This window comes from Phyllostomus discolor, chromosome 5 (genome assembly GCF_004126475.2).
Source record: "Phyllostomus discolor isolate MPI-MPIP mPhyDis1 chromosome 5, mPhyDis1.pri.v3, whole genome shotgun sequence".
Taxonomy (NCBI): domain Eukaryota; kingdom Metazoa; phylum Chordata; class Mammalia; order Chiroptera; family Phyllostomidae; genus Phyllostomus; species Phyllostomus discolor.
Window position 1 is genome coordinate 95,424,481 of NC_040907.2, and position 12,498 is coordinate 95,436,978.

The following is a 12,498-nucleotide window of genomic DNA, read 5'->3' on the forward strand; positions in this document are numbered from 1 at the left end:
CCGGGCTGTTGGGACCCTCGGCTGCTGGGGATTGCAGGGCGCCCTGCGTGCGCATGCGCCCGCCTCGTGTCCTGCCGCCCTAGCTGGGCTCGACCACCCGCGCACGTGTAGGAGCGCCGACAGCTTCACCCTCCCCACCCAGGCGCACCCGCAGGGATCTTTGGAGGTGATGGAGAAATAAATGTTAAGAAGGGAAAGAAACTCTCCACAGTTGTAGTCCTGGACTCACTAATGCGCCGGTGCACTCAGGGTGCACCCGGGGATGGACACTCAGAAGCCTAAGGGCCAAAGAACAAGAGCTTGGGTGACCTGGGGGAGAAAACTGTAACTAGGGATCCCAGACTGCTGCCGATCTGACAGGAGACCCTGGGCCCTGCGGGCCTGAGAGGGGAAGTCGTACAGCGCGTGGCCTGGGCCTGAGCTGCTGGCCCAGGACGAGGGAATATATATTTGGAAGAGGTCAGGACCTCGGCGGGAGTCTGACTTTTTATGGTGAGGAAGCCGCTTGGGAAGGGCCTCCTGGTGAGGCTTTCCTGTTGTGCCACTTCTCCCCGGCAGCGCCAGGAAGAGAGGGAGGTGTTATCCCTTCGGCACCCCAAGGCCCTGCCTCCACAGACTGTTTCCTGGGGACTGAGTCGGAGGACAGTCCCGCCCCAGGGACCAGCTGGCAAATGCAGAGCAAAGTCACGTTATTTTCCGGTCACCAAACACTTACTGTAAATCGTTGCCTTGCACCTTCCTGATATTCCGTGGAACCAGAGCGAAAGTGGGAGTGGGCGTGCAGGAAGCCCCCCAGGGAACTGGGACTGGTGACCTGGGGCATCACCCCGCCAACTTCTCTCCGGGAATTTCTAGCACCTAGATAGATAACCCTTGGCTGTGGGAATAACGGTGGGGCTATATTCCCCGTCTCTCCTCCAGCCACTGAGGACTGAGGCTCAGAAGGCACCTTCACGCACAGGCTAGCCCACACCCCTCCTCTAGTTGTAACCCAAAAAGCCAGCTTTGAGGCTTGGCGATTGTCGGCGGGTGTCATTTGTGCATAATAAAATCCTCTTTGGAATCGCAAGAAAGCTCTGGCCCCTGGAGCAAGCTCCAGAAAGGCCCCAGAGGCACTGAGGACTATCTGGGTGAACCGACGCCAGCCCCGTATGAGAAGCTCCGGAGACAGGCGTCTGCTCTGTGCACCGTTGGGGATGCCGATTTTGCTCCACTAGGAGGATAGAGTTTTCGTTTTTCCTCTACTGGCAGATTTTTAGGAATCTGACATTGCCTAAACACGTGCTCTCCATCCTGTCTGGTTTCACATCTATACCATTAACAAGACGCCGACGAGACTTCAGCACCAATGACCTGCTTTTATACTTAAGGAAATGTGGAGGCCGTAAGAGTTAATGGTACCAAATGTGTTGGTTTTCCTCCTTTTCCCCTGGGGTAATGGCAAAGATAAGGCCTCTCCTCAATCTATAGTGTCCTCAAAGCCATAAATCAAACTCTTTCAGTCCCCAACTTCCAGTCTTGAGTATCCAAAGAGCCCCTCCCTGTCCCTAGTTCCTACTGGACTCCCACCACTCAGGTCAATGGGGAGGCCCCACAGCCTGGCCCTGGCTTTCCACCTACTGCTCACTCCCTAGGTTCAAAAATTGCACTCCCTTGCCCACCCAAGTAGCACCAAATTGTGTTGACTTACTGGGCAATGAGCAGCCTACAGAGTCTCCCTAGCAGCAACCTGAAGAGACAGCCTGGAGAAGAGGATGGGCAGTATAGTCCAAAAGACCAGCAGTGCTAGCTGGTGGGCTTGGAGAAACCCAAAATTGAACCAGAGACAAAAGATGCTCTTTGGGAGAACAGAGGGAGGTGCCATCTGGAAGAGCAAGAGGCCTGGAGAAGCAACCCTGACTGAGATTTCTGGGGTCGCCCTCCTAACCCCAGGTGGGAGAATATTATTATGAGCTGGAAGCAATGCCAGGCCCTGCAGGACCATGCAGAACCTCCTCTCCTCTTGGGCTGTTTCCGGTGGAAGCTCCGCCCTTCTCTCTTGTTCGGAAGACCCCAGCCTATAGGCAAGGAAATTCCAGATCCCACTGCATCTCTCATAATATGCTCAATATGCTGCAAATTAGAAATCAGTGAAGGAAAAAATCAAGTAAACAAAAAAAATAATATAAAACAGAGGGTTTCTTTTGAGCCAGGGTTTGATGGGAAAGGGGCAAAACAAAGGTCCTAAGTCAGGCCTTATGCTCTCTAGGCCATATTTTGATTTCCAATGAAGTGGACATGGTACATTTTGCTCAATTTTCCACTCCTAATCACATTTAGAACATCGTGGAGAAGGGGCTTTCATTCTTCTGGATGGATTTTGGAGCTGGAATTTATTTCAGTATTGCTTCTTTCCCAACCTGACTCAGACCTGGAACCTGCCAGTCCTTCTCCCTTATGTACCAGGTCTTCCTGAGGACTGGGAGTAAGCTCTGCTCCCCTGCATCAGGCCCGTCACCCAAAGGGCTCAGCATCTGGGCCACCAGGGAGTGGGCTCAGCTGGAGTGGAGACAACCAGGAGAAACCTCAGGTCCTCAAGGCCTTTTACAGTGGGGTTGGGAGAAAAAGTTGTGAGCAAAATTGACAGGTATAAAGAGGGGGACAGAGGGATAGAGGCACAAAGAGACACAAAATTTAATGATTATATTGGATTCTCACTCAAAAAGGGGAGATGAAGTAAGATATCAGGCCATGAAAGTTCTGCCTGTGAATATAGAGCCCAAATACTAAAGAAAGACCATTAATAAAAGCTCTTTGCAAGGAAACTCTTGGCCTCATTATAAATTGAAACAGGAGCTTTCAGAAAAGTGGGGTTTCTGAAGCTGGCATTTAGGGTTCCATGGCAAATCTCAGTGGGTTTTTCCATGCCTGTGGCCACTGAATAGATTAGGCTTTGCTCATTGGGAGCTCTCCTGCGCTTAGGGCTAGCCTGCTCTCTAGCCCCTGCTTCCCACAACTTGATGGGGTGAACACTCTGATAAAGTCTCTTGATTCCTTTTCTCCCTGCCTCCCCCTAAAGCTCTCCGCTGGCTGAAGAATGACTGCCCAGCAAGAATGTATTCTGCCTGGCCAGCTTTATTACATGGCCACCATCAATCTTGCCCCTAACGTGACATTTGTTTATGACTGGGTGGGAAGAGCTAATGGCTTCACAAACCGGCTCTGAAATGAGCCTAGAGGAGTCTGAAGAGAATGCCCTGATATGCCAGGAAGGATCCAGTGATGGGAACTGGACTCAGAAGCAAATTGTACCCCTCCCCAAGGAACTCCAAGATATGGCGTGGAGGTAGAAAGCAATCGTCTTTCCAGCCAGGCTTGCTTCAGGTGCCACTAACAGCTAGGGAAACCACTAGTATCCAAAGCCTGGATCCTCTATGGATGTCTCTGGGCCTTCTCGGGCTGTCTGTCCAAGCAACCTGGGCCAGCAGTGGGTTCAGGACCTCTATGGAGTTTGTACCATTAAGAACAAAATAAATGGCCTTCCACCTTAAAAACTAACACTCCTTTCTAGGGAACTGGGTGCCAGAGAAAAGATCTTCTGTCCCCTCTTCACCTATCAAAGTTCAGGGGAGCCCATAGGGCTATAAGGCACTCTTGTTTCCTGACCCCTGTTTCTGACCCCACAGGAAACAGCCAAGAACTTATGGGCCACCAGCACAATCGATCTTTATTCCTCTGCAAACATCGATTATTAATGACAAACTCTGTGAAATGATAAGTTGTAAAATGCATGCTGTTTGCATGCAGTCTGGTGAAAAAAGGCCTGGAAACTACAGACTTTGGAAACAGTATGCATCCCCACTAGACATAGTACATGCCGAATGCAAGCTTTCAGAGGGTATGTACTATGCCGGCATTTCCTTGCTCATGGTAGAAACTACTAAGAAAATAAATGTGACCACTGCTGCATCAAGGACAAAATGCTATCCTAAAGCCTTCTACAGAGGCTCATTTCAAAATTAGCCAAGTCACCATCACTGGGTCCTGCCTGGTGTCTCAGGCTAATTTCAAAATGTACTGTGTTAGTTAAAATATGAAGAAGTTTTCTTAGAATATCTTACAGAAAAAAACAAAAGATCCTTATTGCTCAAAAAGTACAGGTCAAACGTGAAAACCACTAAGAAATAAGTAGCTCTCCCAGGTTAAATATGGTTGGCAAGGATTAGTTTTTCTTAAATTGGATGAGAATTCAAATGCAAATATAGTGATACCAAAAACCATTACATATGTGGTTTTAAAAATCAGAATAATTTGTAGAGTTTCGGACCTTCCATTCAAACATAGGCAACCATCTAGAAATAACTATCTTTGTTATATATGTATAACACAAGCACCTTCATGGACACACATGTCTTCCATACCTAATTTTCAAACGCTGGAATCCAAGAGGGCAAAAATGACTGCTAAGAAGCCTTCCCCCCCGCAGGCACTGAAACGTTGTCAGGAGCTGTGGGCCAGGGTCTCTTCTCTGACCACTGAAACCAGATCACCACATTCATACCCTGTTCTTGGTCCAACCACAAAGACTCCAGACCCAGGAAGAAGGAACAAGGGGCACCCAAAGCCCACTCCCCATTCTGGCGGGACCGGGAAGAACTCACTCATAGCGTCCATTCCAGCCCCCGCTCCCGGCGCGCTGGCCTCTCTGTCCCCGGGGCCAGACGGCCCCGCCCCCCGCACCGCAGCCCACCACTCAGGGATGTGCGGTCCAGTTCTCAAGGGCCAGGCTGGGCCTAGGCTCGGGGCTGGCTGTAGCCGCGATGCCCTGGGGCCACAAATCCGAAGTCGGAGGAGATACTGAGGGTCACCGGCATTTGGACCCTTAACACTCCGAACCTGCTGCCTGCCTGCACGCCTCTCGCGTTCAGTCCTTTAGGCTGAGCAAATCCTGTTCGGGCCACTGCCAAGTGATTTGTGGCCTCCGTCAACCGACCTCACACACTGCGAGGATGCATCCCTGCCGGGGAGGCCGCCTCAGGTCCCAGCGCTGGACCGAGAAGGTCCGTGCGGCCAGGCCGAGGGGCGCGGGCTGAGAGGTGCTCCTGCAAACCTGTGGTTGTCCAGGCTGCAGGCTGGTGCGGGGAGGCCTGACACCTGGGAACAATGGAGTACCTGTGACCTTTCCACCCAGGCTGAGTTCCTAAACACAAGTGTGTCTTCAAAACAAAGGCGAGGAAAGAGTGTAAACGGGAAGCGCTGCTGTCCCCACGGCGCGACGGTAAGGACCAGAGCCCTCTGCCTTCCCACACACACCTCTGCCCTTTGCTACCTTCCCACCAACGCGGTTTTCCCGGCACCTACGCTCCAACCCCTACGCCCGGCCGAGGTCCTGGGCTCTATTCTTCTCCCCAAACAACCGGTTTCGGGGGGGAGGCAACAAGGAGCCAGGGAAGGGGCGGGGCGGGGGCGACGTGGGGGTAGGAAGTAGCTCCAAACACAAACAAGCCTGGCGGGGCTGCGGCGGGTAATTACAGCTAATTAGCTGAAAAGCCTACAGTCCGGGAGCCGCGTCCGGAGTCCAGCGTCGGGCCGCGAGAAACGCCCCCCGGAAAGCCCGCGGTGGGCCGCAAGTCTGCACTCGCCATGTCGCGTTCTAAAAAGTTGAACCCGGCTTGTCGGAAAGAGAACCGTCTCAGGCTGCCCGAGCTGCCGGGTGGGTCTGAGGATTGGTCACCCAGTCCGAAAGGACTGGCTCATTTGGTCACCTGCTGCCACTTTCCTTCCAGGCCTAGACAACGCAGCTCAGGCCACCGGACCCTTTGTCCTTAAACCCCGGCTCCACGCTCGGCTCGCATAAGTGGACCAATGCACAAACTTTGCGATCTTTGTCAATGGATTCTTTCCCTTCACCAACCCACCCATAGAGGGGAGCGGGGGGACCCAAGGAAGCTCGCGGCAGTCCCAGGACCTAGCGCTGCTAGAAGTTCACTGAGCTGCAGGGAGGCCCGTTTCTGCCGACTTGACCCAAGGAGACACCCGTGCTGTGGGCCGCAGCATTCTTCCCTGGCTATTAGGTTACGACTCTGAGCAAAGAAGACCCGAGTAAATCAGAGGCCACGTAAAGCAGTTTTTGACTGAAATTAGAGTGTATTTATTTGCAGCAATCCTTTAACAATGATCAAATTTTGACAACAAGCAACAGCAATTACTGCTAAGTGTTGCCTCTAGATAGGAGCGGCAGATAGCAGGAAACTGTATTATCTTGAAAACAAACTAAAAGGCCCTGAATGTCTGTAATCAAATTGCCATCTCCCCAAAGTCTGATTGACAGGGCTGATCACTCTAAGATAATGAATTTATTACATTTCCTGGGTTATTTACAAAGGGGGAGGGCCAATCCGATTGCCCCCTAGGTTTAACTGTAAATTAGCAAGAAAAATTGGATTGGAAAGAAACTACCCTAGACTAAAATGTTCACTTCTCTCCTTCCTTCTTATACCCTTAAATCTTTTTCAAATATAAGTGTTCTACACACATATCTTCTAAGTTCACCAAAGATTAAACTTCCCTTTCCAACCCACAGTACATTTTTTAAAAAATTCAATCCTTCTACATAACACAGGATGGATTGTAAATGTGGGTGAATTATATACATTTGCATGGTTTATATTTCCTTTTTCATAAAGCAGTGAAAAAATAGGAAAACAATATCCAGCATTTGGTTAACAAGGATGTATAATACACATCCCAATTTTTTATGTGCTACACAGGCCAAATATTTCTCTGTATATCTAGAGGCACATCTACCTCTCTCTGTACACAGGTATCGCTGTGGTAAAGATTCATGGGCTAACAATTCCCAAATCAAGTTCTGCCGTTACTGAGAAAATATATTTATGTCTATAACAACGCAGATCTGTTTAGGAAAATATGCTTTTTCTAGCCACAAAGCAAGCTGACTATATAGTACATTTTGCAGGAGATGCTGCAGGGAAAAAACTAGACCAAAAAAGACTTTTATGTGAAATCTGACAAGAAATAGTTTTCTCCATTTTTCAGAGATTCAGAAGGCAAATAAGTAATTTGTTGTGTTTTAATCTCTGAAATTTTTTTCTTATAATAATTAAGACTGCATTAAAGTATCCAGACATAAAGGCATCATTCAAACTGAATGGTAATTTATTAATAAACAAACAATGAATATGTTCAACAAAAAGAAAAAAGATGATAGAATAAGATTAATACAGTTTCCCTTTTTATAATGAAAAAAAGGCACAATGTAAGTTTCAGGTAATTTAACGTCAGATTTTGGAAACACTTTCTGGCGTTTGGTCCACGACATCCAACTACAAATTAAAAATAAATTACTATGTTGAAATTTACATTTTAAAACAAGTCCATGAATAAAAAGAAAGCGATTTCCACACACGGGGACTTCCCCCTCCTTTCAACATAGGATAAAATAGTATTTTACAGGTGAGAGGTGAAGGAAGGAAAAGGGTAAGGGAACGGGAGAGAAGGAAAAGGAAAGCGTGCTCTCTGAAAAGCAAGAAGAAACTTACGTGTTATCTGCGGTAACACTGTCCTTTAATAAACCATGATTTTGCTGTCTTTGTAAAATGGTTTACGGTTTTGTTTATTTAGATAAGGCAAAGTGGAGGTGGCTCTGAATTAATCTTTAAAAAAATAGTGTTTTTTTTGTGTGTGTGCTGGTGAGTTGAACTTTTGGAGGGATTCTGTTCGCTGTTCGCTGGTTTGGTGAATGTTTTTCAAGATTTAAAAAACTGGATTATTTTTCGGTTTCGATTTTGCATTGATGGTTTTTTGGGCTGTTCCTGCTCTGGGGTTCGATTCAGTTCGGCTTTGAGGTGGAAGGGGTGTCAAAACTTGCTACAGTCATAGACGAAAGCCCCGGACGTGCGGTAGAGAGACTGGCTGGAAGGGAAGGCCATCTGACAACTACTATTCCCGTTCACCGGAGAGTTGTTCAAGCCGATCCTCTGTGACTCGAACATCTCCCGCACAGAGTGGAAGTTCTGCTGCTGGCCGGGGTAGCCCGCCGCCGCCGCAGCCGCCGCAGCACTGGCCAGATGGCCCAGGTCACCGCCCGCTTGGTTCAGGTACCACGAGGTGAGGCGACCTTGGTGGGCTGCAGGGTGGTGGCCGGCCTCCTGGCCGCTGCCGTGACTCAGGGAGGAGGAGCTGCTGCTGGTGACCGGGGGCAGAGAGTAGTCCGGTAGGGGGTCGTCCACGGCTGAGCTGCCAGCACCCCCGGGAGCGCCCTGCAAGTGGCCGCCGCGTTCCCCGGCCGCGTATAAGCTCATGGCCTGCAGGTTGCAGTGGTAGGTCCCGGTGCTCCCTGCGCTGCCGCCCCCGCTGCCGCCGCCACCGCCCCCTCCGGAGCTGCCGGCGCTGGAGCTCTGGCTGCAGGGGGAGCTGTAGAGGGAGCTCTGGCCAGGAGAGTAGGCGCCGAGCGCCAGCGAGGGTGCGAGGCCGGTGCGGGAGGACCCGGCCGCCGAGGCCAGGAGGCCGGAGCTGAGCTCCGCCGCGGCGCCCTGAGGCGACCCCCGCAGAGACGTCATGATGTTGTCCACGCTGAAGCCCTGGCTGTGGTGCGGCTGCGGCGCCGGCTGCGCGGGCGGTGGCGGTGGGGCGGACTCGGCGCCGTCCAGGCTCAGTGGCCGCGCGGACGACAGGCTGCCCGGGGGACTGCTCCCGCTCGACAGGCTGCTGCTGCTGCTGTCGGGGCTTTCGATTTTGGGCACCGCGGCGGCACTGCCGCTGCCCAGGGCGGCGGCCGGGGACAGGGGCTGGGGCGGCGAGGGGCACGTACCGTTCTCGGTTTTGATGTCCTGGATACGCACGGGCGGCGGCTGCGGTCCGGGCGCGGCGCCGTCGGTCTGCTCCGGGGGCGCGGGCGGAGGCTGGCGGCCGGGCGGCGGCGGCGGCGGCTCCTTGAGGTGCAGCCGGTCCTTCTCCTCCTTGTCCTTCACGGCGTCCTTCTTCTTGAAGCGCCGCCGCCGCCGCAGGAAGCTGCCGTTCTCGAACATGTTGTACGAGTCCGGGTCCAGCGTCCAGTAGCTGCCCTTGCCCGGTTTCTTGTCGTCGCGGGGCACCTTGACGAAGCACTCGTTGAGCGAGAGGTTGTGGCGGATGCTGTTCTGCCAGCCCTGTTTATTGTCCCGGTAGAAGGGGAAGCGGTCCATGATGAACTGGTAGATGCCATTGAGGGTGATCTTCTTGTCCGGGGCGTTCTGGATGGCCATGGTAATGAGAGCGATGTAGCTGTAGGGCGGCTTCACCATGTCCTTGGGCTGCGGCTGCGGCGTGTAGGGCCCGTAGGCGCGGGCCATGCCGCCGGGGTACTGCTCCGCGTGCGCGGGGTGGGAGTACACGCTCATGGGGGCCGGCATGGCGGTGTAGCCGCCCCCGGCCGCCGCCGCCGCCGCGCGGTAGTAGCTCTGCTCGCCGCCGAGGTAGGGCACCACTCCCAGGGAGTTGGGGCTGGACACGGAGTAGCGCGCCTGCATGGCCCCCTCTCGCCGCCGCCGCCGCCGCCGCCGCCGCCCCGCGTCGCCCGCCGCCCCCCACCCTCGCTCGGCTCGGGTCGGCCGCGCCGCGCCGGCCGCCTAGTCCGAGTCCGGGCCTCGCGGAGCTGCTGTCCGGCCGCCTCCCGGAGCCGCCAGCTGCGCGCGGCCTCTCCCTGCGCTTGCTCTGGCTCGCGGGGCGCCTCCGGCCACTTTAGGGCCCGCGCTGGCCGCGAAGGGGGATCGGTGCTACGGAAGAGGGCCGGGCCAGGACGCGACAGACGGCCTTGAAGAAATTCGCGGAGCCACTTCCAGGCGAGAAAGGGAAAAAAAAAAAAAAAAAAAAGCCAGAACTAAAAAACAAGAAGGCGCTCTTCTCGCCACACTGCCTACGCCTTCCAGGAGACTGCCTCGAGCCGCGGGCGAAGGCGGCCAAATCACCAGGGCGGGGGGCCGCGCGCCGGCCGCCTTCCCGGGCCCCGCGTCACCTTTTTTTTTTTCAGTCTCTCGCGCGCGGGCCGCTTAAGGAAGCATTGGAAAACTTCTGAACTTTTGAGCATCCGACACCCAGGCGAGGACTTTTTTACGCAGTTACATTTTTTTCCGGGCAGCGGAGCCCCGCCCCACCGCAGAGGCAGCAGCCAATGGGAGGCGAGAACCGCCTCTGAATGAGCTGGAGGCCGACCCCGCCGGGCCGCGCGGGACCGCGGGAGGACCGCGGGGCTGACCACACGCGCGCCGGCCGGCGGGGTCCAGCGCTCGCGCCCAAGCCGTGGCCTGCGCTGCCAGCCGGCTTGTCCGCCCCACCTGCACCACGCACCACCGACGCCAGGCACTGTCTCCCACCCCGGACCCTGCGCATGGACGTCCATTGTTCTCGCAGATTTTCTGGGTCCTCCTGGGCCCCACACAGACCCTTCTTCCGTCCACCGCTCCCAGACGCCACCGACTCTTCGAGCCCTAAGTTGCGCTGGCTCTCTCCTCATTCCTTGACCGCTGTGGCTGGCTCCAGCTCCGGGATTTCCCTGCCCTTCCTTCCTTCCCCCCTCACCTTTCCTTTCTACCCACTTCTTCCCTCCCCTCCCGATCGACCACTAAACTCACTGGGTTCACAGAGGTCTCCAGTTTCTCCACACTTGGAGGTTTACGTGGCCTGAACTCAGAGAGTTCTAAGAGCTCGGGCACTGCCGTGTCCTGTTACTGGTGGACAAGAAGTTGTCGACCCCACCTCACCGTCCCGCGACCCCTCTCAGTAGAAATAAGAGAGGAGGAAAAGGGGCTTTGCCGGGAGCTGCCGGCAGTGGTTCGCCCAGGTAGGCTGTGTCCGCCCCACTGAGGGGAGCCCTGCTCCTCGGCCCCCTAGGTCCCTTGGCAGACCGAGGGTGCTTTCGGCGCAAGCCGCTGAACCCAGGAGGCTTCCCCGAGTTGCTCTTCAGGGAGCTTGCGGGGTCCTTTAGGTTCACAACCCACATCTTTTCTTGCCGGGTCGGACTCAGAGGAGGGGTCGTCAGGCTGCGGGCTCAGAGACATTAGCAGGTGTAATGACAAGAAGCAAAGAAATAATTCTAGGGGATAACGCGCCCCAGTCCAATCTCTAAAAGCAGACGGGTAGAGCTGCGGGCAAGCAGAGATAACGGGTGTTTGGGAGAAATGCTCAGAATCGCACCTGCAGGGGCATAAGTACAGATGGCATGTCCCTGTGCACACGCCTGAGATGTGAGGTTTCTGGGTGACTGGGATGGGATAGGGAGAAGAGAAATGAGAGGGTACGAAACGAAGGAAAAGAAAAGACATGGGCCTCCCTTTGCTTGCAGCGCGATTCTGCGTTTGGGCAACTCCAGAAAAGACCCTCCTGGAGACTGAACACTAGATCCTTTACCTAGAAGCTTAGGAAACCAACGAGCTTAGGAAACTGTGAAGAAGAGTAGCATGACGCATTTAACACCCACCCACCCCCAATTTCTGACAATCTTTAACTTCAAAGACGTGTTGGGAGCCCCTTTTGGCTTTCCGGTTGCAATCTCGGCTTCCCCTGAACAAAAATTCTAATTGCAGCTTCACTTGTCAAGGGCGCTGACTTAGGTAGCAGGCACAACTCCGTGACACTTGAACATTAAAAAAATACTGTTTTTCATAATGGATGTTTCTTGGATAGGAGAAGAGGACCTGCTACTTCTAGAAGTAGCCTAGGGGGTTGCCCGGAAGTTCCGATTCCTGAGGCCTCTGCCTTCTGGCCTGCTTTGCGCTTTGGGCCACTGAAACTCCTTTGCCAGAGTGCTTGCAAGGCCGAGTCGCTGACTGGTTGCAAGAAACTCTCATCAGCAGGAGGCTCAGTACTAGGTGGTTCCTAAACACTTGCAGGAGAAGGAGGAAGTAGAAACCCCAACACTTGTAAAATGAATTCGTGTCCAACCTCCAGTCCTATACCCTAACTTAATCAGCTCCTTTGGCTGAGGCTTTATGGGAAGCTCCAGCTGCAGCCTGGAAGCCAGTTAAATAAGTGTTCTCCCTAAACAACTCACCATTCGGTGAATTCGGTCTTTAAAACACGTTTCTAGTGCTTGCAGTGCGCGGGGCAGAAACAGAGACAGCGACTCGTTTGTTTTCCGAATGTGGGAAATGCCAACGGCCCGGGTTTTGCAATAGACAGTCTTGCTCCGCTGTCTCTCCCTTCATTCCCTCCCTCTGTCAGCCGGGAGGTGTAAACAGTCTGTTATGTAAATTGCAAATCGAGTAACTGTAAGGGTCTGGGCTCCCCGCTTTGGAAATAAAAGTGGCCGTTGTGAAATTTGTATCTGGATTACGGAGGTGGGGGGGGAGGGATGGAGGGGTGCAGTTTTATAAAGATCAACTTTCCACTGGTTTAGCTCTGGATATTCGCCAGGAAAAGATATTTGCATTTGTGTTTATAATCTTACTCGGAAGCAAACCTCTAGTAAACGGCTTGATTGTGTTTCAGGTAATTATTATTGTTGCTAGCGGCGTTATGTGA

At 53.4% G+C, this 12,498-nt stretch overlaps 1 protein-coding gene across 2 annotated transcripts; it reads right to left on the reverse strand.

Moving 5' to 3' along the window:
* Positions 1-7,109: 7,109 nt before the first annotated feature.
* Positions 7,110-10,550, reverse strand: FOXC1 (forkhead box C1). Of its 2 annotated transcripts, XM_036026605.1 has the most exons (2): positions 8,273-10,550; positions 7,110-8,239 (listed from the first exon to the last, which is right to left on the reverse strand). In XM_036026605.1, exons 1-2 carry the CDS (start codon positions 9,507-9,509, stop codon positions 7,860-7,862), a joined length of 1,617 nt encoding a protein of 538 aa, XP_035882498.1. In that variant the 5' UTR covers positions 9,510-10,550; the 3' UTR covers positions 7,110-7,859. The 2 variants fall into 2 exon arrangements, with proteins under 2 accessions (XP_035882498.1, XP_028369294.1); XM_028513493.2 differs by having other exon boundaries at positions 7,110-10,547.
* Positions 10,551-12,498: the final 1,948 nt, after the last annotated feature.

What these genes read in the sequence shown, in the direction of transcription:
- FOXC1 (XM_028513493.2), bottom strand. Translation starts at nt 9,509, where the DNA reads ATGCAGGCGCGCTACTCCGTGTCCAGCCCCAACTCCCTGGGAGTGGTG.